Source organism: Aquarana catesbeiana, linkage group LG02 (assembly GCF_042186555.1).
Source record: "Aquarana catesbeiana isolate 2022-GZ linkage group LG02, ASM4218655v1, whole genome shotgun sequence".
Taxonomy (NCBI): domain Eukaryota; kingdom Metazoa; phylum Chordata; class Amphibia; order Anura; family Ranidae; genus Aquarana; species Aquarana catesbeiana.
Genome location: NC_133325.1, coordinates 36,866,770 through 36,889,441, shown reverse-complemented (window position 1 = coordinate 36,889,441; position 22,672 = coordinate 36,866,770). Strand labels below are relative to the sequence as shown.

General features: G+C 49.3%; 3 protein-coding genes across 3 annotated transcripts; 2 read left to right on the top strand and 1 right to left on the bottom strand.

Annotated features, from left to right (window-relative positions):
• Positions 1–816: 816 nt before the first annotated feature.
• LOC141126794 (heat shock 70 kDa protein-like) lies at positions 817–3,420 on the top strand. Its single transcript, XM_073612781.1, has one exon. It carries the CDS (start codon positions 1,268–1,270, stop codon positions 3,197–3,199), a length of 1,932 nt encoding a protein of 643 aa, XP_073468882.1. The 5' UTR covers positions 817–1,267; the 3' UTR covers positions 3,200–3,420.
• Positions 3,421–12,573: 9,153 nt separating this feature from the next.
• LOC141126793 (heat shock 70 kDa protein-like) lies at positions 12,574–15,079 on the bottom strand. Its single transcript, XM_073612780.1, has one exon. It carries the CDS (start codon positions 14,819–14,821, stop codon positions 12,890–12,892), a length of 1,932 nt encoding a protein of 643 aa, XP_073468881.1. The 5' UTR covers positions 14,822–15,079; the 3' UTR covers positions 12,574–12,889.
• A 3,513-nt stretch (positions 15,080–18,592) lies between these two features.
• Positions 18,593–20,390, top strand: LOC141126515 (heat shock 70 kDa protein-like). The gene is made up of 2 exons (XM_073612453.1): positions 18,593–19,225; positions 20,292–20,390. Exons 1-2 carry the CDS (start codon positions 18,593–18,595, stop codon positions 20,388–20,390), a joined length of 732 nt encoding a protein of 243 aa, XP_073468554.1.
• Positions 20,391–22,672: the final 2,282 nt, after the last annotated feature.

Here is a 22,672-nt window from a genome sequence, read left to right as displayed (position 1 = left end):
GAAAAGTTATCACTAGACTTACCGGGCTGACCAGGATTCCTCCCAACAGCCACTGTGCTGCTCTCTCTTGCTGGTTCCGGCTGCTGTAGCCCATCTTCCTCATCGGACACCTCGTCTTCGGACTGTTCCCCTTGCACTGGGACTGGCGTCAGAGGTAGCCCCCCAGGAGAAGCCCTCCTGGAGGCCGGAAGCCCACGCTGGTGTGAGGCCTGCACCGTGCGACGAGTCACTGCTGCTCCCTGCTGCCCTGAACTTCCAGCTACCGGGCCAGCCTGGGCACTGTTTCCATCGCCATCTTGGGACACATCCCCCTCGCCCGGTAAGCTCCGCCCACCCGCGGTGCCGCTCGATCCACGCGACCCGGACGCTGCTGCTCTCGGCGCCGTTCTCCCCCTTCTGTCCACCCGCTCACACTCGTGCAGAGGTACTGAGGGGCTGTTCGAAATCCTCCGTGCAGTGCCAGCGTGCGGGGAAGTGGCGCCATGTTGGCCCGTGGCCCCGCCCACCGCTCCGTGACCGCGGCGTGTAACCCGCCCGGGCCCCACCGAATCACCCGTGTGGCTCCTCTTAGCCGGCGGTGCCGATTGTTCCCCCCCCCCCCTTGGGCTCCGTGTCAGACGACCCTGTCCATGTCCTGGCCCAGGTGGATAGCGCGCCGGAGGCCGCGATCTCCGCGCACGCACAGACGGCTCACCTTCACCCCCTGCATGGCTTGCTTCTCCCCCGAGCATCGCTGTGACCTGGCTGCGAAGCCAGTCGGATCCATTCGCCGCCGCCGCCTGCCGCAACCGTGCCAAAATCGCCTCAACGTCCGCCATTGTGTCTGAGGAGCAGAGAAATTCTGCCTCCTCGTGTCTCCTTCCCAGCACACTGTTCCGTTTTTGCTCCTCCCCTCTTTTATAAGGCCACTCCTCCTTACTTTCCTGTTATCTCCTCCCACACTTTTCCTTGAAACATTAACCCTATGTGTGTCACTAGACACACTGTCATGCCCGGCCCTGCACTATTCCTCTTCTTTCCATCATTCCGGGCCTCACTTTCTCACAGCTGAGCCAGCGAGTATAAATAGAGCTGAGCTGCACAGAGAGAGGCAGATAGTAAAACTCCCAGAGAGAAGACAGAGCTCAGCTCATAGAGGAGAACACACCTTCGTTCCTGATACAGCACAGAGAAAACGTATCTTCTGACACAGCAGAGGAGAACCGGCTTCATCTACTGACCCCAGAGAAGACATTCTGTAGAAATCTACCCATCCACCAGCAAGAAGATGGCTCCCAAAGACGTTGCAATTGGCATTGATCTAGGCACGACCTATTCCTGCGTTGGCGTCTTCCAGCATGGCAAGGTGGAGATCATCGCCAATGACCAGGGCAACCGCACCACCCCGAGCTATGTGGCCTTCACCGACACAGAGAGACTGATCGGAGATGCAGCAAAGAACCAGGTGGCCATGAACCCACAGAACACGGTCTTTGATGCCAAGAGACTGATTGGCAGGAAGTTTGATGACCCTGTGGTGCAGTCTGACATGAAGCACTGGCCATTCCAGGTGGTGAGTGACTGTGGGAAGCCCAAAGTGAAAGTGGAATACAAAGGAGAAGAGAAGACCTTTTCACCTGAGGAAATTTCCTCTATGGTCTTGTTGAAGATGAAGGAAACAGCTGAGGCGTACCTGGGTCATCCTGTGAGAAACGCTGTGATCACCGTGCCAGCCTATTTTAACGATTCCCAGCGCCAAGCCACTAAAGATGCCGGAGTCATCGCTGGTTTAAATGTGATGAGAATCGTTAATGAGCCCACAGCTGCTGCCATTGCTTATGGCTTGGATAAAGGAAGCCGAGGTGAACACAACGTCCTGATCTTTGACCTGGGAGGTGGCACATTTGACGTCTCCATCCTCACAATTGATGACGGTGTCTTTGAGGTGAAGGCTACAGTAGGTGACACCCATCTGGGTGGAGAAGACTTTGACAACAGAATGGTGACCCACTTTGTGGAAGAATTCAAGCGCAAGCACAAGAAGGATATCAGCCAGAATAAGAGAGCTCTGAGGAGGCTCAGAACAGCTTGTGAGAGAGCCAAGCGCACCCTGTCCTCCAGCACCCAGGCCAGCATTGAGATTGACTCTCTGTATGAGGGCATTGACTTCTACACTTCCATCACCAGGGCTCGTTTTGAGGAACTCTGTTCAGACCTCTTCAGGGGAACCCTTGACCCTGTTGAAAAGTCCCTGAGAGATGCCAAGCTGGACAAGTCTCAGATTCATGACATTGTTCTAGTGGGAGGCTCTACATGTATTCCCAAGGTGCAGAAACTCCTTCAAGACTTCTTCAATGGGAAGGAGCTAAACAAGAGCATCAATCCTGATGAAGCTGTCGCCTATGGAGCCGCTGTACAAGCTGCCATCCTGACTGGTAACAAGTCTGAGAAAGTCCAGGATCTGCTCCTGCTGGATGTGGCCCCGCTCTCTCTTGGTCTAGAAACAGCTGGAGGGGTGATGACTGTACTCATCAAACGCAACACCACCATCCCCACCAAGCAGACACAGATCTTCAGCACCTACTCAGACAACCAGCCAGGTGTCCTCATCCAGGTCTTCGAGGGTGAGAGAGCAATGACAAAGGACAACAACCTCCTGGGCAAGTTTGAACTGAGTGGCATTCCTCCAGCTCCACGCGGAGTGCCACAAATTGAAGTAACCTTTGATATTGATGCCAACGGAATCCTCAATGTGTCTGCTGTGGACAAAAGCTCAGGAAAGCAGAACAAAATCACCATCACCAATGACAAGGGCAGACTGAGCAAAGAGGAAATCGAGAAAATGGTGCAGGAGGCAGAAAGGTACAAGGCGGATGATGATGTCCAGAGGGAGAGGGTTGCTGCTAAGAACTCTCTGGAGGCCTATGTCTTCAATCTGAAGAGCACAGTGGAGGATGACAATATCAAGGACAAAATGAGTGCATCAGATAAGAAGGCCATTGTGGATAAGTGTAATGAGGTCCTGTCATGGCTGGACAAGAACCAGCTGGCTGAGAAAGAGGAGTACATCCACCAGCAGAAGGAGCTGGAGAGGGTATGTAACCCTATCATCTCCAGACTGTACCAAGGGGCATCAGCTGGTGGGATGCCAGGAGGCAGTTTCAGTTCTCAGGCCAGACAGGGCTGCAACCCCGGACCTACCATTGAAGAGGTGGATTAAAGACTGCATGGTGTTTACTTCACAAGGACTTGTATTTGGACTTTGGGACTGAGCACCACTACAACATTTAAAATATAAGCTCCTTTCTAATGTCTGAGCAAGACTCGCTTAGGTGGGATTTATATTCCACACATTTTATTTTTGTGATGTGAACAATGCAAACAAATTGCTCCGTAAATACTGTATATTTATAATTGCAAGAAATTATTTTTATATGTTGTTGTACATAGGATTTTTTTTATTTCAATAAACATTTATTTTTTTATAAATAATGTCCCTCTGCAATGTGGTTTAATTTTTAATATCAGACAAATCTGTAATCCTGGGTAATAGCAGAATGCAGACACTGTGTACTTATTTGTTGTATAGTATATCTAAAGCCAACATTTTTTTTTTTTTCTTTTTTTACTTATGGATAGAATGTGGAAGGGATAGAACCACTCAGGTTTCTATTGTTGTCTATTTCCTCTCTGGTGACATTCATCCTTTCTATTAGTCTTGGTGTCCACTAAGTGCCGATACCAGTCATTTGAGCGAGTGTCGGTACTCACCCAAATACTCCCGATACCGATTTGCGTCTTACATAATGAATGGGCGCAAATCGCACTGCAATAAATCGCATGCAATTTGAATAGGAAGGTGGTGCGATTCCTGTCCGAATTACATGCGATTTCCCCCACTGCTCCTTTGTGTGTGTATGTACAGAAGCGCCATCTAGTGGGCAGTTTAGAACTCACCAAATTCAGCAGAGGTAGCACTGTTCCAGCAAGTAGGTAGCAGAGCCGGTACTAGGGGTGGGCGGCAGGGGCATCTGCCCTGGGCGGGATGATTTAATGTGAGAAGAGGGCGCAGTTTGCTGGGTACAACACTTCCCGTTCTGCAGCATATAACCAGGTCCGTCTTTAATATCGATTGGACCCTGGGCAAATGTTTTCTTGGGCCCCCCCCATACAATTTCGCTCTCCACCTGCTCTGAGACATACAATAAATAGCATCTAGACTTAAAATCAGTTTACTGTATTAGATCAGGCAGCGATTGGTTGCCAGAGGTTACAGTGTATCATTACCGCTTACTGACTGGTTCCTAGAGGTTACAGCCTACATTAAGGCTCAGTGATTAGTTGCTAGATGTTACAGAACATGATTTCTGTTTGTTGATTGGTTGCTAGAGATTACTGTATAGTAATACTGCTCACTGATTGATTGCTAGAGGTTACAGCACATCATCTCCTCACTGCAGGGGGGCATGATATACATATGAATGCCGCCTTTATTTACATATCTATGCCGCCGGATGCAGCTATTTACATATGAATGCTGCCGCTATTTACAAATGATTGCTGGTTATTTACATGTAAACACAGGGTCTGCAGGTGAGTAATTTGTACAAAACAATAGGGCAGAACTGGGCAGCATTAGTAGCAGCACTTCACACTGAGATATCAGGACACAGCACAGGACTAAAACTTCAAGGGGCAAGGGAGTTTAAACTGGGATAGTTGGCAAGTATGAGGCAGCTGCTTTGGGCCCAACAACAATGACAGGGCCCAGGGCAGCTGCCCCTTTCGCCCTGCCTTAAAAACGGCCCTGGATATAACGCAGGCAGAGAGCGGCTTTGTCCCTGCATGTAGATCATAGCATTACACCTGCCCCCCCTGCCTGGACAGCACACAGTACTAGTCTTTCAGCAACAGTAGAGTGGAGCAGGCGGGGCACGTGAGGTTGGGAAGGTATCAGCACTTTCCTGATTCAGTCTACATGCATACAACTTTCCCTCTCCTTCACAGTGGCTTCTCTCCCCCCTCTCCAGTAATTTTTTATCACTCCTGCTTTATCTCTCTCACTGTCTCATGTCTGTGGAAGATCACCACCCCCCCCCCACCCCCACCCCCAGCCTCCTGTTATTTCTCCCTGCTCTAGAGATCTCAGAGCCTATTCCTCCTCTGTATAGTGACCCCCTCCCCTCCTGCGCCCTTCTCTCTGACCCCCTCCCTCCCTGTGCCCTTCTCTCGTACCCCCTCCCCTCCTGTGCCCTTCTCTGAGACCCACTCCCCTCCTGTGCCCTTCTCTCGGACCCCCTCCCCTCCTGTGCCCTTCTCCCTTCTCTCGGACCCCCTCCCCTCCTGTGCCCTTCTCTCGGACCCCCTCCCCTCCTGTGCCCTTCTCTCAGACCCCCTCCCCTCCTGTGCCCTTCTCTCGGACCCCCTCCCCTCCTGTGCCCTTCTCTCGGACCCCCTCCCCTCCTGTGCCCTTCTCTCGGACCCCCCCTCTCTACCTGCACAGCCAAACTGAGTGCTGTTCTCTCCTGTGTCTCTGTGCTGCCTCTACTCAGCCAACAGGTAACAGTGACATACTTTCAGGCTTCATATCACTGCTAATTGTGAAGACAACTGTTATTTCAGATTCTATTTTTAGTAAGGGCCCATTCACAAGGGGTGCAAACATGCATCTCCCATACAGGGCTGGCGTTTATCAGCAAGGGGGTACATAGGTGTTGTGCGCATCCCAGTGTCAGCACCCCATTCATATCTACTGGGACATGAGTCTGCATGGACACAGCCTCTGTATCCTAATATGACATACAGGTGCGGGTCCCAATAGAAGTGAATGGGACGCTGGCACAGTGATATGCACACAATGCCCATACATCCCTATGCTGATAAAAGAGAGCCCTGCACAGGACACACATGTCTGCTCCCCATGTGAATGGGCCCTAAAGAACTCCTGTACATGGAGTCTTAGTGAGTTTCCCAGACATAAGAAAGCAACAGGAGCTACTAAACCTGGCCTTAGATGGATAGAAATGTAACTGGTCCAGCAAGGACCGGACAGGTTTCAATCCTTCTGTAGTCATTCTTGCTAAAGAGACATCAATTTAATGATCAACTTCTCTCAAACCAGCAGAAATGTTTCCTTAGATTTGCAGCGCCGACATCGATGTCTCAGCGGAAAGGATTCCCTCATCCACCTTAGTTGTGTGGATTGGGGGGGATCCATTCAATTTTTTTTGATCAGATGCTGATTGATAAAAAAATAAAAACGATCCATCTATGGCCAGCCTCCAGCTTACCTTTACGTTATACAATCTGATTGTACAATATCTTTTGGATCTACCACCAACTATGTAGTACAAAGGCCTGCTTGATTGGATACTACTTGAATTGTTTAGGTTGTCCATATATTACAAAGTTTTCATAAATCTAAAGGAGATTGTGCAGAGATTGTACAATCAGATTGTATAGTGTATGCTATACCTACAATATAAGTTCTTGTGCATAGGTACTAACAGTGACAAATGTTTTCCCGGTTATCCTTAATCTCACCTATGCAGATTTGTTTGCCCAGGAGCTTTGTCTTTGAGTTCATTAAACACCCAGACACATTGTCTAAAGCTGTTTACACACCAGGGTTGCACCAATACCTGTTTTGTACCAACAATAGCTCAAGTACTCGCTGATAACAGTTGTTTTAGATATTGGAGCATTTGCTAAAGTACAAGTTGCAAATGCTTAGTATCAGCAATAATACCGGTATCAGTGCCACCCTAGTACACGCTATTTTTTTTTTCCAGCAAGCTGAATAGATTCCTGCATCCACTCAAAACAAGGTGGATGGAGGAATCCCCTCTCTGTGCCATTGTACTCTGACAGCAGGACTCCTCCACTGTCAGAATACAGTGATCAGGGCTGCAGCCCGCAGGTCATAGTTCTAGAGCATCATTTACAATCTTCAGAAATCACCCCTGGGCAGCCAGGTTACTCATTATTGACCGCGAACCAAGCCGTCATCAAAGCAATCTAATTGGCTGTGTGCTTTGTGGTCATTGTGATGACCAACCAACCACAAATGTAAATAGTAATACTGGTGCACTCTTCAACCATCATGTGTTTTTGTGTGCTGCAAATGCTTCTACTAGCTCCGACCCCTGAGCTCTGCGATTGGGGGGGGGGGGGGGGGGTCTGGGCTCATTTTGGCATCTTCTCCCTGGGCACTGGAATACCTTGTCCCCAGAGAACCTCCTTTTACATCAGGGTCCCCAGAGAGCCCCTTCCTTACATCACGGTCCCCAGAGAGCCCCCTCCTTACATCAGGGTCCCCAGAGAGCCCCTGACCCCCCATTACATCAGGGTCACCAGAGAGCACCTCCCTTACATCAGGGTCCCCAGAGAGCCCCCCCATACATCAGGGTCCCCAGAGAGCCCCCCATACACCAGGGTCCCCAGAGAGCCCCCTCCATACATCAGGGTCCCCAGAGAGCCCCGCCTTACATCAAGGTCTGCAGAGAGCCCCCCATACATCAGGGTCCCCAGAGAGCCCCCCCATACATCAGGGTCCCCAGAGAGCCCCCCATACATCAGGGTCATCCAGAGCCCCCCCCCATACATCAGGGTCCCCAGAGAGCCCCCCCCATACATCAGGGTCCCAGAGAGCCCCCCTTACATCAGGGTCCCCAGAGAGCCCCCCATACATCAGGGTCCCCAGAGACCCCCAAATACATCAGGGTCCCCAGAGAGGCACCCCCATACATCAGGGTCCCCAGAGAGCCCCCCATACAACAGGGTCCCAGAGAGCCCCCCCATAGATCTGGGTCCCCAGAAAGCCCCCCCTTACATCAGGGTCCCCAGAGGGCCCCCCCATACATCAGGGTCCCCAGAGAGCCCCCCATACATCAGGGTCCACAGAGAGCCCCCCCATAGATCAGAGTCCCCAGAGAGCCCCCCAAACATCAGGGTCCCCAGAGAGCCCCCCATACATCAGGGTCCCCAGAGAGCCCCCCATATACATCAGGGTCCCCAGAGAGCCCCCCATACATCAGGGTCCCCAGAGAGCCCCCCCATACATCAGGGTCCCCAGAGAGCCCCCCATACATCAGGGTCCCCAGAGAGCCCCCCATACATCCCCAGAGAGCCCCCCATACATCAGGGTCCCCAGAGAGCCCCCCATACATCAGGGTCCCCAGAGAGCCCCCCATACATCAGGGTCCCCAGAGAGCCCACCCATACATCAGGGTCCCCAGAGAGCCCCCCCATAGATCAGAGTCCCCAGAGAGCCCCCCAAACATCAGGGTCCCCAGAGAGCCCCCCATACATCAGGGTCCCCAGAGAGCCCCCCATATACATCAGGGTCCCCAGAGAGCCCCCCATACATCAGGGTCCCCAGAGAGCCCCCCCATACATCAGGGTCCCCAGAGAGCCCCCCATACATCAGGGTCCCCAGAGAGCCCCCCATACATCAGGGTCCCCAGGGAACCTCCCCCATACATCAGGGTTCCCAGACTTAACCCCCCCCCAGAGGTTCCCCTGTACCTGGCTGTGCACCTCCAACCCCCAGCACAGGGGGAGGTGGGAGGCGGCGATTGGCAGCTCTATGGTACCTGTGGACCGAGGGATCTCACTGGGGCTTGTAGTTCTCTTCCTGATTCTGTACAGTGGAGAGGGGAGGGGCCTCTGACCCAGGCAGCAGTCGGCAACAGTGTACAAGCAGAGCAACTCACTTGTACACTGAAGAGTGAAACTTGTAGCTGCCCAGGTCAGAGGCCCCTCCCCTCTCCACTGTATATACTCTGAAGGAGAAGTACAAGCCCCAGGGAGATGCCGTGAGCACTATAGAGCTGCCGATCGCCGCCTCCCACTCCCCCCACAGCGGCATAACGGCTCAGCTGCAGCACTGCCAGCAGCATACCCCTAGATCCGACGAGCATCTCTTAGGAGCTTCTCACGGGCCCCCTACTGGCCGCGGGCCCTCGGTTGACGCCCGAATGGTCAGTCCTCCCCTGAGTGCTTTAACTCCTGGTGTGTGTCAAAAAGATACTCTCCACAGGAGGACATTTCCGTTCTCGAATTTCTCCATGACGGAATGGAGAAGGGTCGCACTTGCAACCGGGCATTGGCATTCCACCACCGGGCTCGGAGTGAAGGGCCCCCGGCTGAGGGTCAGGGGGAGCCCTTCATGGTTTCTTGCACTGGGGCCCTGAAGGTTTTAGTTACCCCCCTGGTTGAACAAAAAATAAATAAAACATGGGAGGCAAAAAGGATAACAAAACTTTCAGAGAACTTTCCTGTGAAGTGTGTGAAATTCATATTTCTGCACAGACACCTTGAGACATGTTGGCTAGAGCTTGTTATTTTGTTCTCTGTAACCATCTATCTGGTCTTATCAGGACATAAAACAGCCAGTATCAGTAAAGATTTAGATGATATTTAGCACAGATGCCGCAAACTATCTGCACAGAATGACCTACTCCTTGCATAGCCTAATAGTACAAAATGTGTTCTTAACTCAGTTGGCCGTTCTTATAATGACCCATACCAGAGGCGTTGTCAGGGGGTGGCTATTGGGGCTACAGCCCCGAGTCTGGGGCTAATAGCCCCGAGTCTCTTGTCCTGGTCCTAGAATGCAGGGGACAGGGGCGGACTGAGCCGTGGTAGCGCTGGCTCCGGCTCTGCCCCCGCCTGACTCTACTCTTGGTCACTGGTTGCTATAGCCGCCTAGCAGCTAGCAACCAGTGACGTCGCTGCCCACTGTGCCCACACTGCCCAGCATTCAAAGCGGAGGAGGATTGCATTTCCTCCTCCTCCGCGCTAGTGCTTATGGGGCTAGTGCTCATGGGCAGGGCCGGCCCTACCATGGGTCCCGCGCGGCAGATTCTGAGGGGCGGTACATTGATGCCTAAGAAGACGGTGGCGGAACTCCCGCCGATTGCTCCGCTTCTTATCCCACCGTGAGGGTGGCCTGGGCGGCGCCGCTGCTTTTAGAGGTGATGGCAGAGCACTCGCTGCTATACCCGCACAGCGGACCATCCTTTCCGCGGCTCCCCCCTATTGCTGCTGACATGTCGGGACGACAAGAGAAAGTCAGCTGATGGCTGACAGCGTGAAGGGGAGGAGCTTCCTGCTGTTCACTGAGACCCCATGATAAAAGAGGGATCGCTGGAGGCGCGGCTGACACTGAGAGAAAGTAAGTGTCAGCGCCATTGATCTTATCTCCACCACCCCTGCCTGTGTCTAACCCCCCTCACCACCCCTGCCTGTGTCTGTCTAACCCTCCTCCTCTACCCTTGCCTGTGTCCAACCCCCCCACCACCCCTGCCTGTGTCCAACCCCCCCCACCACCCCTGCCTGTGTCTAAACCAACCACCACCACCACATCTGCCTTTGTCTGAACCCCACCCCCACCACCCCTGCCTCTGACTGAACCCCACCACCACTGTTGCATGAATATCTGACTTCCTGATAAATTTAATTTTAGTTTTAATTGTCATGATATAAAATAATGGATGTGTGGGCCTTTTGGTGGGCGTGCTGTTTTTTTGTTTTGTTTTGTTTGTGGAGGAGGGGGGGGCAGCATTTTATTCCTGGTCCCAGTCAGCACAATGTCTTGGGCCAGCCCTGCTCATGGGGCTAGTGCTCATGGGACTTCTGGACTGGAGCGTCCCTCCGGTGGCGCCGTGGAGTGCAAAGCAGCAGGGATGGGGATACCTGGGGAGCCGGGAAGAGCCCAGGAGGGAGAGAAGACACCGCCACCCTGAGCAGCATCCCCAGCACCTCCCAGAGCCGGCACTCCACCTATCAGTCCTCTCCCAGCGCGCTGTGACTGGAAGAGGAAGAAGGCGGGAATTACAATTTGGCCGCCGTGCGACATCGATCGGCGCTCGGGCGGGCGGCTCTCCTCCTCTCCTCTGGCTGCCTCACACACCAGCACCACGGCTGAGCTACTGCTGCAGGACCTGGACACATGAAGTCTGTCTCCTTCTGGTCAGGTAGGTCAGTCAGTGTGTGTATGTCAGGTACCAGGTCAGTGTATGTAGGTCAGTGTGGGTCAGGCAGGTCAGTGTGTATCAGGTAGGTCAGTGTGGGTCAGGTAGGTCAGTGTATGTCAGGTAGGTCAGTGTATGTAGGTCAGTGTATGTCAGGTAGGTCAGTGTATGTAGGTCAGTGTATGTCAGGTAGGTCAGTGTGGGTCAGGTAGCTCAGTGTGGGTCAGGTAGATCAGTGTGAGTCAGGTAGGTCAGTGTGGGTCAGGTAGGTCAGTGTGTGTGGGTCAGTGTATGTAGGTCAGCGTGGGTCAGTGTGGGTGGGTCAGTGTATGTAGGTCAGTGTGGGTCAGGTAGGTCAGTGTATGTAGGTCAGTGTGGGTCAGGTAGGTCAGTGTATGTAGGTCAGTGTGGGTCAGGTAGGTCAGTGTATGTAGGTCAGTGTAGGTCAGTGCATGTCAGGTAGGTCAGTGTGGGTCAGGTAGGTCAGTGTGTATCAGGTAGGTCAGTGTATGTAGGTCACTGTATGTCAGGTAGGTCAGTGTATGTAGGTCAGTGTGTGTCAGGTAGGTCAGTGTAGGTCAGTGTGGGTCAGGTAGGTCAGTGTGTATTAGGTAGGTCAGTGTATGTAGGTCAGTGTGGGTCAGGTAGGTCAGTGTATGTCAGGTAGGTTAGTGTGGGTCAGGTAGGTCAGTGTATGTAGGTCAGTGAATGTCAGGTAGGTCAGTGCATGTCAGGTAGGTCAGTGTATGTGGGTCAGGAAGGTCAGTGTGGGTCAGGTAGGTCAGTGTATGTAGGTCAGTGTATGTCAGGTAGGTCAGTGTATATAGGTCAGTGTATGTCAGGTAGGTCAGTGTATGTAGGTCAGTGCATGTCAGATAGGTCAGTGTATGTGGGTCAGGTAGGTCAGTGTGGGTCAGGTAGGTCAGTGTATGTCAGGTAGGTCAATGCATGTCAGGTAGGTCAGTGTATGTGGGTCAGGAAGGTCAGTGTGGGTCAGGTAGGTCAGTGTATGTAGGTCAGTGTATGTCAGGTAGGTCAGTGTATATAGGTCAGTGTATGTCAGGTAGGTCAGTGTATGTAAGTCAGTGCATGTCAGATAGGTCAGTGTATGTGGGTCAGGTAGGTCAGTGTATGTCAGGTAGGTAGGTCAGTGTGTGTATGTCAGGTAGGTCAGTGTGTTTGTCAGGTAGGTCAGTGTATGTCAGGTAGGTAGGTCAGTTTAGTGGTCAGCATTGATGGGCACTGGTAAGCCAGGCAGCAACCAGCAAGTCAGCGTACCCGTACCCCCCCCAGCCCACCACCACCACACAACCACACAAACCCTCTGCCCAACCAAAAAAACCCAGCACCACTAGAAGCCCCCCCCCCCCCCCCCCCCCCCGTGCTGGTCTTGGACTTCGGGCTGAAGCCCCTGGTCTTTTTGCCACCTAGCAACGCCCCTGCCCCATACTATTAAGATTCTAATGCAATTTCCATGCCTAATAAAAAAAAGTTTTTTTGTTTTTTTTTTAATCTCCTATGAAGATAATTACCAATATTATACTGAAGACATTGCAAAATATATTTAGATTTAACATTAAAACAAAAACACAAATAAATTAAAAAAGAAAAATATTTATTAGGAAAAAATATCAATTGCCATATGTACAACAAACATCGAAGTAGAAAAAACTTTTTCCTAAAATAGTAAAATGTAGTTTGCTTGACGTGTTTGATGACCTGCAAAAAACACTGTACACTCTCCCTCATTATCCACTGTTTATGTCTTTTTAAAGTACTGTATTTAGTCCTTTTCTTCAGTGCTGCTCAGTCCAATATGATCACATGCAAGTCCTTATATTTTTAATGTTATACTGTCCTTACCCTAACTCTGCAATGATGACCATTCCGAAAATTCACATACAAGTCCCTCTGTAGTTAACACTGTGAAGTCTTTAATCCACTTCTTCAATGGTGGGTCCGGGGTTGCAGCCCTGTCTGGCCTGAGTACTGCAGCTGGCTCCTGGCATCCCTCCTCCTGCTGCCCCTTGGTACAATCTGGAGATGATAGGGTTACATACCCTCTCCAGCTCCTTCTGCTGGTGGAAATACTCCTCTTTCTCACCCAGCTGGTTCTTGTCCAGCCATGACAGGACCTCATTACACTTATCCACAATGGCCTTCTTATCTGATGCACTCATTTTGTCCTTGATATTGTCATTCTCCACTGTGCTCTTCAGATTGAAGACATAGGCCTCCAGAGAGTTTTTAGCAGCAACCCTCTCCCTCTGGACATCATCGTCCGCCTTGTACCTTTCTGCCTCCTGCACCATGTTCTCTATTTCCTTTTTGCTCAACCTGCCCTTGTCATTGGTGATGGTGATTTTGTTCTGCTTTCCTGAGCTTTTGTCCACAGCAGACACATTGAGGATTCCGTTGGCATCAATGTCAAAGGTGACTTCAATTTGTGGCACTCCGCGTGGAGCTGGAGGAATGCCACTCAGTTCAAACTTGCCCAGGAGGTTGTTGTCCTTTGTCATTGCTCTCTCACCCTCAAAGACCTGGATGAGTACACCTGGCTGGTTGTCGGAGTAGGTGCTGAAGATCTGTGTCTGCTTGGTGGGGATGGTGGTGTTACGTTTGATGAGTACAGTCATAACTCCTCCGGCTGTTTCTAGACCAAGAGAGAGCGGGGCCACATCCAGCAGGAGCAGATCCTGGACCTTCTCAGACTTGTCACCTGTCAGGATGGCAGCCTGTACAGCAGCTCCATAGGCAACAGCTTCATCAGGGTTAATGCTCTTGTTTAGCTCCTTCCCATTGAAGAAGTCTTGAAGGAGTTTCTGCACCTTGGGAATACGTGTAGAGCCTCCGACCAGAACAATGTCATGAATCTGAGACTTGTCCAGCTTGGCATCTCTCAGGGCCTTTTCAACAGGGTCAAGGGTTCCCCTGAAGAGGTCTGAACAGAGTTCCTCAAAACGAGCCCTGGTGATGGAAGTGTAGAAGTCAATGCCCTCATACAGAGAGTCAATCTCAATGCTGGCCTGAGTGCTGGAGGACAGGGTGCGCTTGGCTCTCTCACAGGCTGTTCTGAGCCTCCTCAGAGCTCTCTTATTCTGGCTGATATCTTTCTTGTGCTTGCGCTTGAATTCTTCCACAAAGTGGTTCACCATCCGGTTGTCAAAGTCTTCTCCACCCAGATGTGTATCACCTGCTGTAGCCTTCACTTCAAAGACCCCATCATCAATTGTGAGGATGGAGATGTCAAATGTGCCACCTCCCAGGTCAAAAATCAGGATGTTGCGTTCACCTCGGCTTCCTTTGTCCAAGCCATAAGCAATGGCAGCAGCTGTGGGCTCATTAATGATTCTCAGTACATTTAAACCAGCGATGACCCCGGCATCTTTAGTGGCTTGGCGCTGGGAGTCATTGAAATAGGCTGGCACGGTGACCACAGCATTTCTCACAGGATGACCCAGGTACGCCTCAGCTGTTTCCTTCATCTTCAACAAGACCATGGAAGAAATTTCCTCAGGTGCAAAGGTCTTCTCTTCTCCTTTGTATTCCACCTTTACTTTGGGCTTCCCACAGTCACTCACCACCTGGAATGGCCAGTGCTTCATGTCAGACTGCACCACAGGGTCATCAAACTTCCTGCCAATCAGTCTCTTGGCATCAAAGACCGTGTTCTGCGGGTTCATGGCCACCTGGTTCTTGGCAGCATCTCCGATCAGTCTCTCTGTGTCGGTGAAGGCCACATAGCTCGGGGTGGTGCGGTTGCCCTGGTCATTGGCGATGATCTCCACCTTGCCATGCTGGAAGACGCCAACGCAGGAATAGGTTGTGCCCAGATCAATGCCAATTGCAACGTCTTTGGGAGCCATCTTCTTGCTGGTGGATGTGTAGATTTCTATAGAATGTCTTCTCTGGGGTCAGTAGATGAAGTTGGTTCTCCTCTGCTGTGTCAGAAGATACGTCTTCTCTGTGCTGTATCAGGAACGGAGTTGTGTTCTCCTCTATGAGCTGAGCTCTGTCTTCTCTCTGGGAGTTTTACTATCTGCCTCTCTCTGTGCAGTTCAGCTCTATTTATACTCGCTGGCTCAGCTGTGAGAAAGTTCCTGACCAATCACGCACAGTCCTTAGGAAGCAGCTGGAACCTTCCAGACACTTCCTGGAAGCATTAGCCAATCAGCACTGACCTGAGACAAACGTCATCAACTTTAGATGATTCCTGAATGTACAGGAATGTTGGGGACAGATCTCTGCTGTCTGGACTGAGTTAACCCTTTCATGACTTGCAGGTCCCCGGTGGTAGGGATTAACCCTTTCCATTTATAACCGCTACCTAGTGGCTGAATACAATTAACCATTTCTTGACTAATTGCTCCCTGGTGGCCAGATAACATTAACACTCACATGACCAGCAGCTCCATTAAGCATAATACAGTTAACCTTTTCATGACTTGTGGTTATCTGGTGGCTAGACAGGATTAACCTAACAGCTCTATGGTGTCTGCATATGATTAACCCTTTATGATCAGCATCTCCTTATTGGCTGAACACGGGTCCACCAATTTATGACAAATGTCTCCTTAGTGGCTGTATAGGATTAACCCTTCCATGTCTATCAACTCCTTAGAGGCTGAATACCATTAACCCTTTCATGACTGATGTCCTTCCAGGTGGATTTTATTAACCCTTTCATGGCTAACCGCTCCCTAATGGCTGGATGTGATTAACCCTTTCATTTCCTGTGGGTCTGTGTTGGCTGGATAGGATTTACCTATTTATTTATTTATTTTATTTATTTATTTCAGGTACTTATATAGCGCCGTCAATTTACGCAGCGCTTTACATATACATTGTACATTCCCATCAGTCCCTACCCTCAAGGGGCTTACAATCTAAGGTCCCTAACTCACATTCATACATACTAGGGACAATTTAGACAGGATCCAATTAACCTACCAGCATGTCTTTGGAGTGTGGGAGGAAACCGGAGTACCCGGAGGAAACCCACGCAGGCACAGGGAGAACATGCAAACTCCAAGCAGGTATATGGAGATGTTTCCTGATGGCTGGGAACTATTAACCCTATAATGACTGGTGGCTTCCAATGTCTGTATATGTTTGACCCTTTCATGGCTAGCAGCAGCTCATTGCTGGATGTTCGTATTATCCTTGTCCACCCTGGTGGCAGCATTTAGGCACCCAGATATATTACCCCTTTCCTCACTATTGGTTTTCTCCCAATGTCTGTGTTTTTAACCATTTTATAAAGAAAGTTTCTTCTACCCTTCCTAATGTGCCAGCTGCAATGGCTCCCAATGGGCTGCAAAGTACCGTCTGCAAACCCACCAACATTCCAGCTGCTTTAAGCCAATAATGGAGTCCATTTCCCGTAGTGGTTACTAATTGTGAGGCCAGATTTAAAGTTCCTACAACCCTTCCAAACTATGTGCCATGCCCAAACATTACAAAAAAACATCCAATGCTGCCTGAAATCCCTCCTTCTTATATATCTTTACAGCCCTGTATGCAGATATCTATAAGACCCGGTAAGAGCCTTTCTACAAGACAGCCCAGTATAGCATTTTATAAGTGCCTCCTGCTCTCCCAAACTAAGTGCAGGCTCCCAGGCACCCAGCGGTAATGTCTATAATGTCCATCAGTTGTACATGCATAAAACAAATTTTTAGTCTTCAATTTGGATGGTTTTTAGTCTGCAGTTTAGATTTGGTTTCTTCTATGGGAAAGGATTCTTCTGGATGGGGGAGGTCTGGCTAAACTGTAATGACATGATAGGGTTGGGGGGCTATAGGTAGCACTGTGGTATGCAGGGATGTCTAGATGATGACACATAATTTATCAGGGCAGCAGTCACTTTTGAAGCACTAATCCTGGATATGAAAGTCAGCACAGGTCAGCACAGTGGACAGTGGTGTAGTGGTTAGCACTTTCACCTAGCAGCAAAAAAAAAAGTTTGCTGATTCGAATCCCGACCACAACACCATCTGCATGGAGTTTGCATGTTCTCCCTGTGCCTGTGTGGGTTTCCTCCGGGTACTCTGTTTTCCTCCCGCACTATAAAGACATGCTGGTAGGTGAATCGGATACTGTCAAAAGTGTCCCTAGTATGTATGAATGTGTGTGTTAGGAACCTTAGATTGTAAGCTCCTTGAGGGCAGCGACTGATGTGAATGTTCAATGTATATGTAAAGCGCTGCGTAAACTGACGGCGCTATATAAGTACCTGAAATAAATAAATCAAATCTACTAGGTGTTATGATTCCCACTTTGGGGTGCAGGAGGATCCAAACATGTTTGCAGGCAGCACTGTGTGCTGTTAGGGAAGTGGGAGACGCTTTAGTAGTGGAAGGGTTAATATTGGGACTCCGTATTCATCAGGAAGGAAGAATTCACACAATTAAAGTCATTCAATGGTTTGTAATTTCCCACTTGTAGTGATCCCAGTGATTGGGCTTATCATATCCAGTCACCTTCCAGTCCTGAAATGGTTAAACACCCATATACACCAGAAAAGTACAGTATAGGAAAGGGTGTAATATACAGATATAAGGGGTGGAGGGTTAATGTGTTACTTTGTATAAATAACATTGATTCATTCATTCCATCCATGCATACACATGCACACTGCTCGGAGGGGACACAGTGTTCTTCCATGTTGAGTTCTGTCCATCATAATTTTATTATTTGCACAGTTATATAGAAAGACACAGCGATGCTCTTCCATGTAACACCGGCATTCTGGAACCTTCGTAATACCACCCGGTATTCTGGAACCTTCGCGATACCACCCGGTATTCTGGAACCTTTGTGATACCACCTGGCATTCTGGAACCTTCACGATACCACCCGGTATTCTGGAACCTTCGTGATACCACCTGGCATTCTGGAACCTTCACGATACCACCTGGCATTCTGGAACCTTCACGATACCACCCGGTATTCTGGAACCTTCGTGATACCACCCGGCATTCTGGAACCTTCATGATACCACCCGGCATTCTGGAACCTTCGCGATACCACCCGGCATTCTGGAACCTTTGTGATACCACCTGGTATTCTGGAACCTTCACGATACCACCCAGTATTCTGGAACCTTCGTGAAACTACCCAGCATTCTGGAACCTTCATGATACCACCCAGTATTCTGGAACCTTCGTGATACCACCCGGCATTCTGGAACCTTCATGATGCCACCCGGCATTTTGAGGTCACCATACCCAACTCTAATTGGTGAGAGCCTAAGGAGTCCCTGAATATTCCTGAATCATCTGAGTATGACGTTGTCCCAGGTCAGTGCTGATTGGCTGATGCATCCAGGAAGTCTCCGGAAGGTTCCAGCTGGTTCCCTGGGAGACAAAAAGCGTGTGCCTAGATTGTCTGTGATTGGTCAGGAACTTTCTCACAGCTGACCCAGCGAGTATAAATAGAGCTGAGCTGCACAGAGAGAGGCAGATAGTAAAACTCCCAGACAGAAGACAGAGCTCAGCTCATAGAGGAGAATACAACTCCATTCCTGATACAGCACACAGAAGACGTATCTTCTGACACAGCAAAGGAGAACCGGTTTCATCTACTGACCCCAGAGAAGACATTCTGTAGAGATCTACCCATCCACCAGCAAGAAGATGGCTCCCAAAGACATTGCAATTGGCATTAATCTAGGCACGACCTATTCCTGTGTTGTTGTCTTCCAGCATGGCAAGGTGGAGATCATCGTCAATGACCAGGGCAACCGCACCACCCCGAGCTATGTGGCCTTCACCGACACAGAGAGACTGATCGGAGATGCTGCCAAGAACCAGGTGGCCATGAATCCGCAGAACGCGGTCTTTGATGCCAAGAGACTGATAGGCAGGAAGTTTGATGACCCCATGGTGCAGTCTGATATGAAGCACTGGCCATTCCAGGTGGTGAGTGACTGTGGGAAGCCCAATGTGAAAGTTGAATACAAAGGAGAAGAGAAGACCTTTGCACCTGTGGAAATCTCCTCTATGGTCTTGTTGAAGATGAAGGAAACCGCTAAGGTATACCTGGGTCATCCTGTGAGAAATGCTGTGATCACCGTGCCAGCCTATTTCAATGACTCCCGGCGCCAAGCCACTAAAGATGCCAGAGTCATCGCTGGTTTAAATGTGCTGAGAATAGTTAATGAGCCCACAGCTGCTGCCATTGCTTATGGTTTGGATAAAGGAAGCCGAGGTGAACGCAACGTCCTGATCTTTGACCTGGGAGGTGGCACAATACAGACCTCCCCTACAGTAAAGACCCCCCCCTACAGCACAGACACCCCCTCCTACAGTACAGACCCTCTCCTACAATACAGACCCCCCCTACACTGCAGACCCCCCCTTTAGACCCATAATGTACCTCGGCTCAGATGATCAGCGTGGGACATGCACAGTCAGCACGTGTAGACATAACGGAGGAGGGGGAGGCGGCTTCACTCTGCTTGGCTGTGTGAGACAGCCGACACTTATCAGAGCCGTGGCACGGCCACGAGAGATGGGGATCATTGCGGTCGGGTCCCGGGTGTGCCGACGGGTGTCACTCGGGTGCGGCTGTGTGTGTTAGCTGCCGCTGCCTGTCACCGTGTCTGCACTCCGTGCCGCTGCTCAAAACTGCCTCTTCAGTAGCGGAGGGGGGGCGCTGGCCTGACACCCCCTAGTTTGTGGCACCCAGGGTGGCCCGCCTCCCCACTTAGTATGCCACTGGGCCAGCCCACTAGCCCAGCAGCAAGCAGCAGTGCTCGGAGCCACCAGCCCACCGCTGCTGTGCCTGTGCTGAAGTGAAGAACACTGCCAATTGGCGCCCCCCCCTTTGGCCTGCGCCCCTGGCGGGCACCGGTCTCGCCAACCGCTTGGTACGCCCCTGCCCCCATATCTACAGTTGGGATGCCCCGTGTAAAGATGTACAACCCCCTTTGGATTTTTCACCTATGAAATGTAAAAGTCTGATCTGATTGGATTTTAATTGAGCGTTTGGTAAAATTAAATGTAGTTTGCAGTGATCAAACAACATATTTTTCCAATTTCTTTATGGGTTATGGGATTTGTATGATTTTACAGGAGTTCTCATTGTTTTTGACTGTTTTCACAGTGAAGGTCAGCAGATATTATTCCAATGATATAATAAATGATTATAGGAAGTGAGATTCATTTATAAAACACAATATATCCATTCTACCATTTTCCAACCTGGGAATGTCAGTGTTGTTCACTGGAAGACATTGGCCACTGGGGACGTAATAGGTGCACCCTGCAAGACTTCCACTCAGCCTGGAGAGAGTACCAAGTACAGTACATCCTATCATATTCCCCCTACTAGACAGCCCACCCTCCTGAGTGCTCCTGTCTGTGTCATCTTTGGGCAGATTTCCTTTCATGTTCTATGCCTGTTGGCTCTACTTCCAAGGATAGGAAGTGAGGGGAAATCTCCCCCAAAAGGAACACATGAAGAAACTGAAAACATAAAATTGTTCTAGTCCTTAACCACTTCAGGCCCGGAAGGATTTACCCCCTTCCTGACCAGAGCACTTTTTACAATTTGGCACTGCGTCGTTTTAACTGCTAATTGCGTGGTCATGCAATGCTGTACCCAAACGAAATTTGCGTCCTTTTCTTCCCACAAATAGAGCTTTCTTTTGATGGTATTTGATCACCTCTGCCGTTTTTATTTTTTGCGCTATACACGGAAAAAGACCGAAAATTTTGAAAAAAAATGATATTTTCTACTTTTTGTTCTAAAAAAAATCCAATAAACTCAATTTTAGTCATACATTTAGGCCAAAATGTATTCGGCCACATGTCTTTGGTAAAAAAAATGTCAATAAGTGTATATTTATTGATTTGCGCAAAAGTTATAGCGCCTACAAACTAGGGTACATTTTCTGGAATTTACACAGCCTTTAATTTATGACTGCCTATGTCGTTTCTTGAGGTGCTAAAATGGCAGGGCAGTACAAAACCCCCACAAGTGACCCCATTTTGGAAAGTAGACACCCCAAGAAAATTGCTGAGAGGCATGTTGAGCCCATTGAATATTCATTTTTTTTGTCCCAAGTGATTGAATAATGACAAAAAAAAAAAAAATTACAAAAAGTTGTCACTAAATGATATATTGCTCACACAGGCCATGGGCCTATGTGGAATTGCACCCCAAAATACATTCAGCTGCTTCTCCTGAGTACGGGGATACCACATGTGTGGGACTTTTTAGGAGCCTAGCCGCGTATGGGGCCCCGAAAACCAATCACTGCCTTCAGGATTTCTAAGGGCGTAAATTTTTGATTTTAGTCCTCACTACCTATCACAGTTTTGAAGGCCATAAAATGCCCAGATGGCATAACCCCCCCCCCCCCCAAATGACCCCATTTTGGAAAGTAGACACCCCAAGCTATTTGCTTAGAGGCATGTTGAGTCCATGGAATATTTTATATTTTGACACAAGTTGCGGGAAAGTGACAAATTTATTTATTTATTTTTTTTTGCACAAAGTTGTCACTAAATGATATATTGCTCACACAGGCCATGGGCATATGTGGAATTGCACCCCAAAATACATTTAGCTGCTTCTCCTGAGTATGGGGATACCACATGTTTGGGACTTTTTAGGAGCCTAGCCGCGTACGGGGCCCCGAAAACCAATCACCGCCTTCAGGATTTCTAAGGGTGTAAATTTTTGATTTCACTCTTCACTGCCTATCACAGTTTCGGAGGCCATGGAATGCCCAGGTGGCACAACCCCCCCCCCCCCCAAATGACCCAATTTTGGAAAGTAGACACCCCAAGCTATTTGCTGAGAGGCATGGTGAGTATTTTGCAGCTCTCATTTGTTTTTGAAAATGAAGAAAGACAAGAAAAAACATTTTTTTTTTTCTTTTTTCAATTTTCAAATCTTTGTGACAAAAAGTGAGGTCTGCAAAATACTCACTATACCGCTCAGCAAATAGCTTGGGGTGTCTACTTTCCAAAATGGGGTCATTTGGGGGGGTTTTTTGCCACCTGGGCATTCCATGGCCTCTGAAACTGTGATAGGCAGTGAAGAGTGAAATCAAAAATTTACGCCCTTAGAAAGCCTGAAGGCGGTGCTTGGTTTTCGGGGTCCCGTACGCAGCTAGGCTCCCAAAAAGTCTCACACATGTGGTATCCCCGAACTCAGGAGAAGCAACAGAATGTATTTTGGGGTGTAATTTCACATATTCCCATGGCATGTTTGAGCAATATATCATTTAGTGACAACTTTGTGCAAAAAAAAAATTGTCTCTTTCCCGCAACGTGTGTCACAATATAAAATGTTCCATGGACTCGACATGCCTCTCAGCAAATAGCTTGGGGTGTCTACTTTCCAAAATGGGGTCATTTGGGGGAGGTTTGAACTGTCCTGGCATTTTATGCACAACATTTAGAAGCTTATGTCACACATCACCCACTCTTCTAACCACTTGAAGACAAAGCCCTTTCTGACACTTTTTGATTACATGAAAAAAATATTTTTTTTTGCAAGAAAATTACTTTGAACCCCCACACATTATATATTTTTTTAAAGCAAATGCCCTACAGATTAAAATGGTGTGTGTTTCATTTTTTTTTTTCACACAGTATTTGCGCAGCGATTTTTCAAACGCATTTTTTGGGGAAAAAACACACTTTTTTAAATTTTAATGCACTAAAACACACTATATTGCCCAAATGTTTGATGAAATAAAA

What these genes read in the sequence shown, in the direction of transcription:
- LOC141126794 (XM_073612781.1), top strand. Translation starts at nt 1,268, where the DNA reads ATGGCTCCCAAAGACGTTGCAATTGGCATTGATCTAGGCACGACCTAT.
- LOC141126793 (XM_073612780.1), bottom strand. Translation starts at nt 14,821, where the DNA reads ATGGCTCCCAAAGACGTTGCAATTGGCATTGATCTGGGCACAACCTAT.
- LOC141126515 (XM_073612453.1), top strand. Translation starts at nt 18,593, where the DNA reads ATGGCTCCCAAAGACATTGCAATTGGCATTAATCTAGGCACGACCTAT. An exon ending in CAATACAGACCTCCCCTACA is followed by an intron (nt 19,226 to 20,291) that starts GTAAAGACCCCC and finishes TCCCCCTACTAG; the next exon opens with ACAGCCCACCCTCCTGAGTG.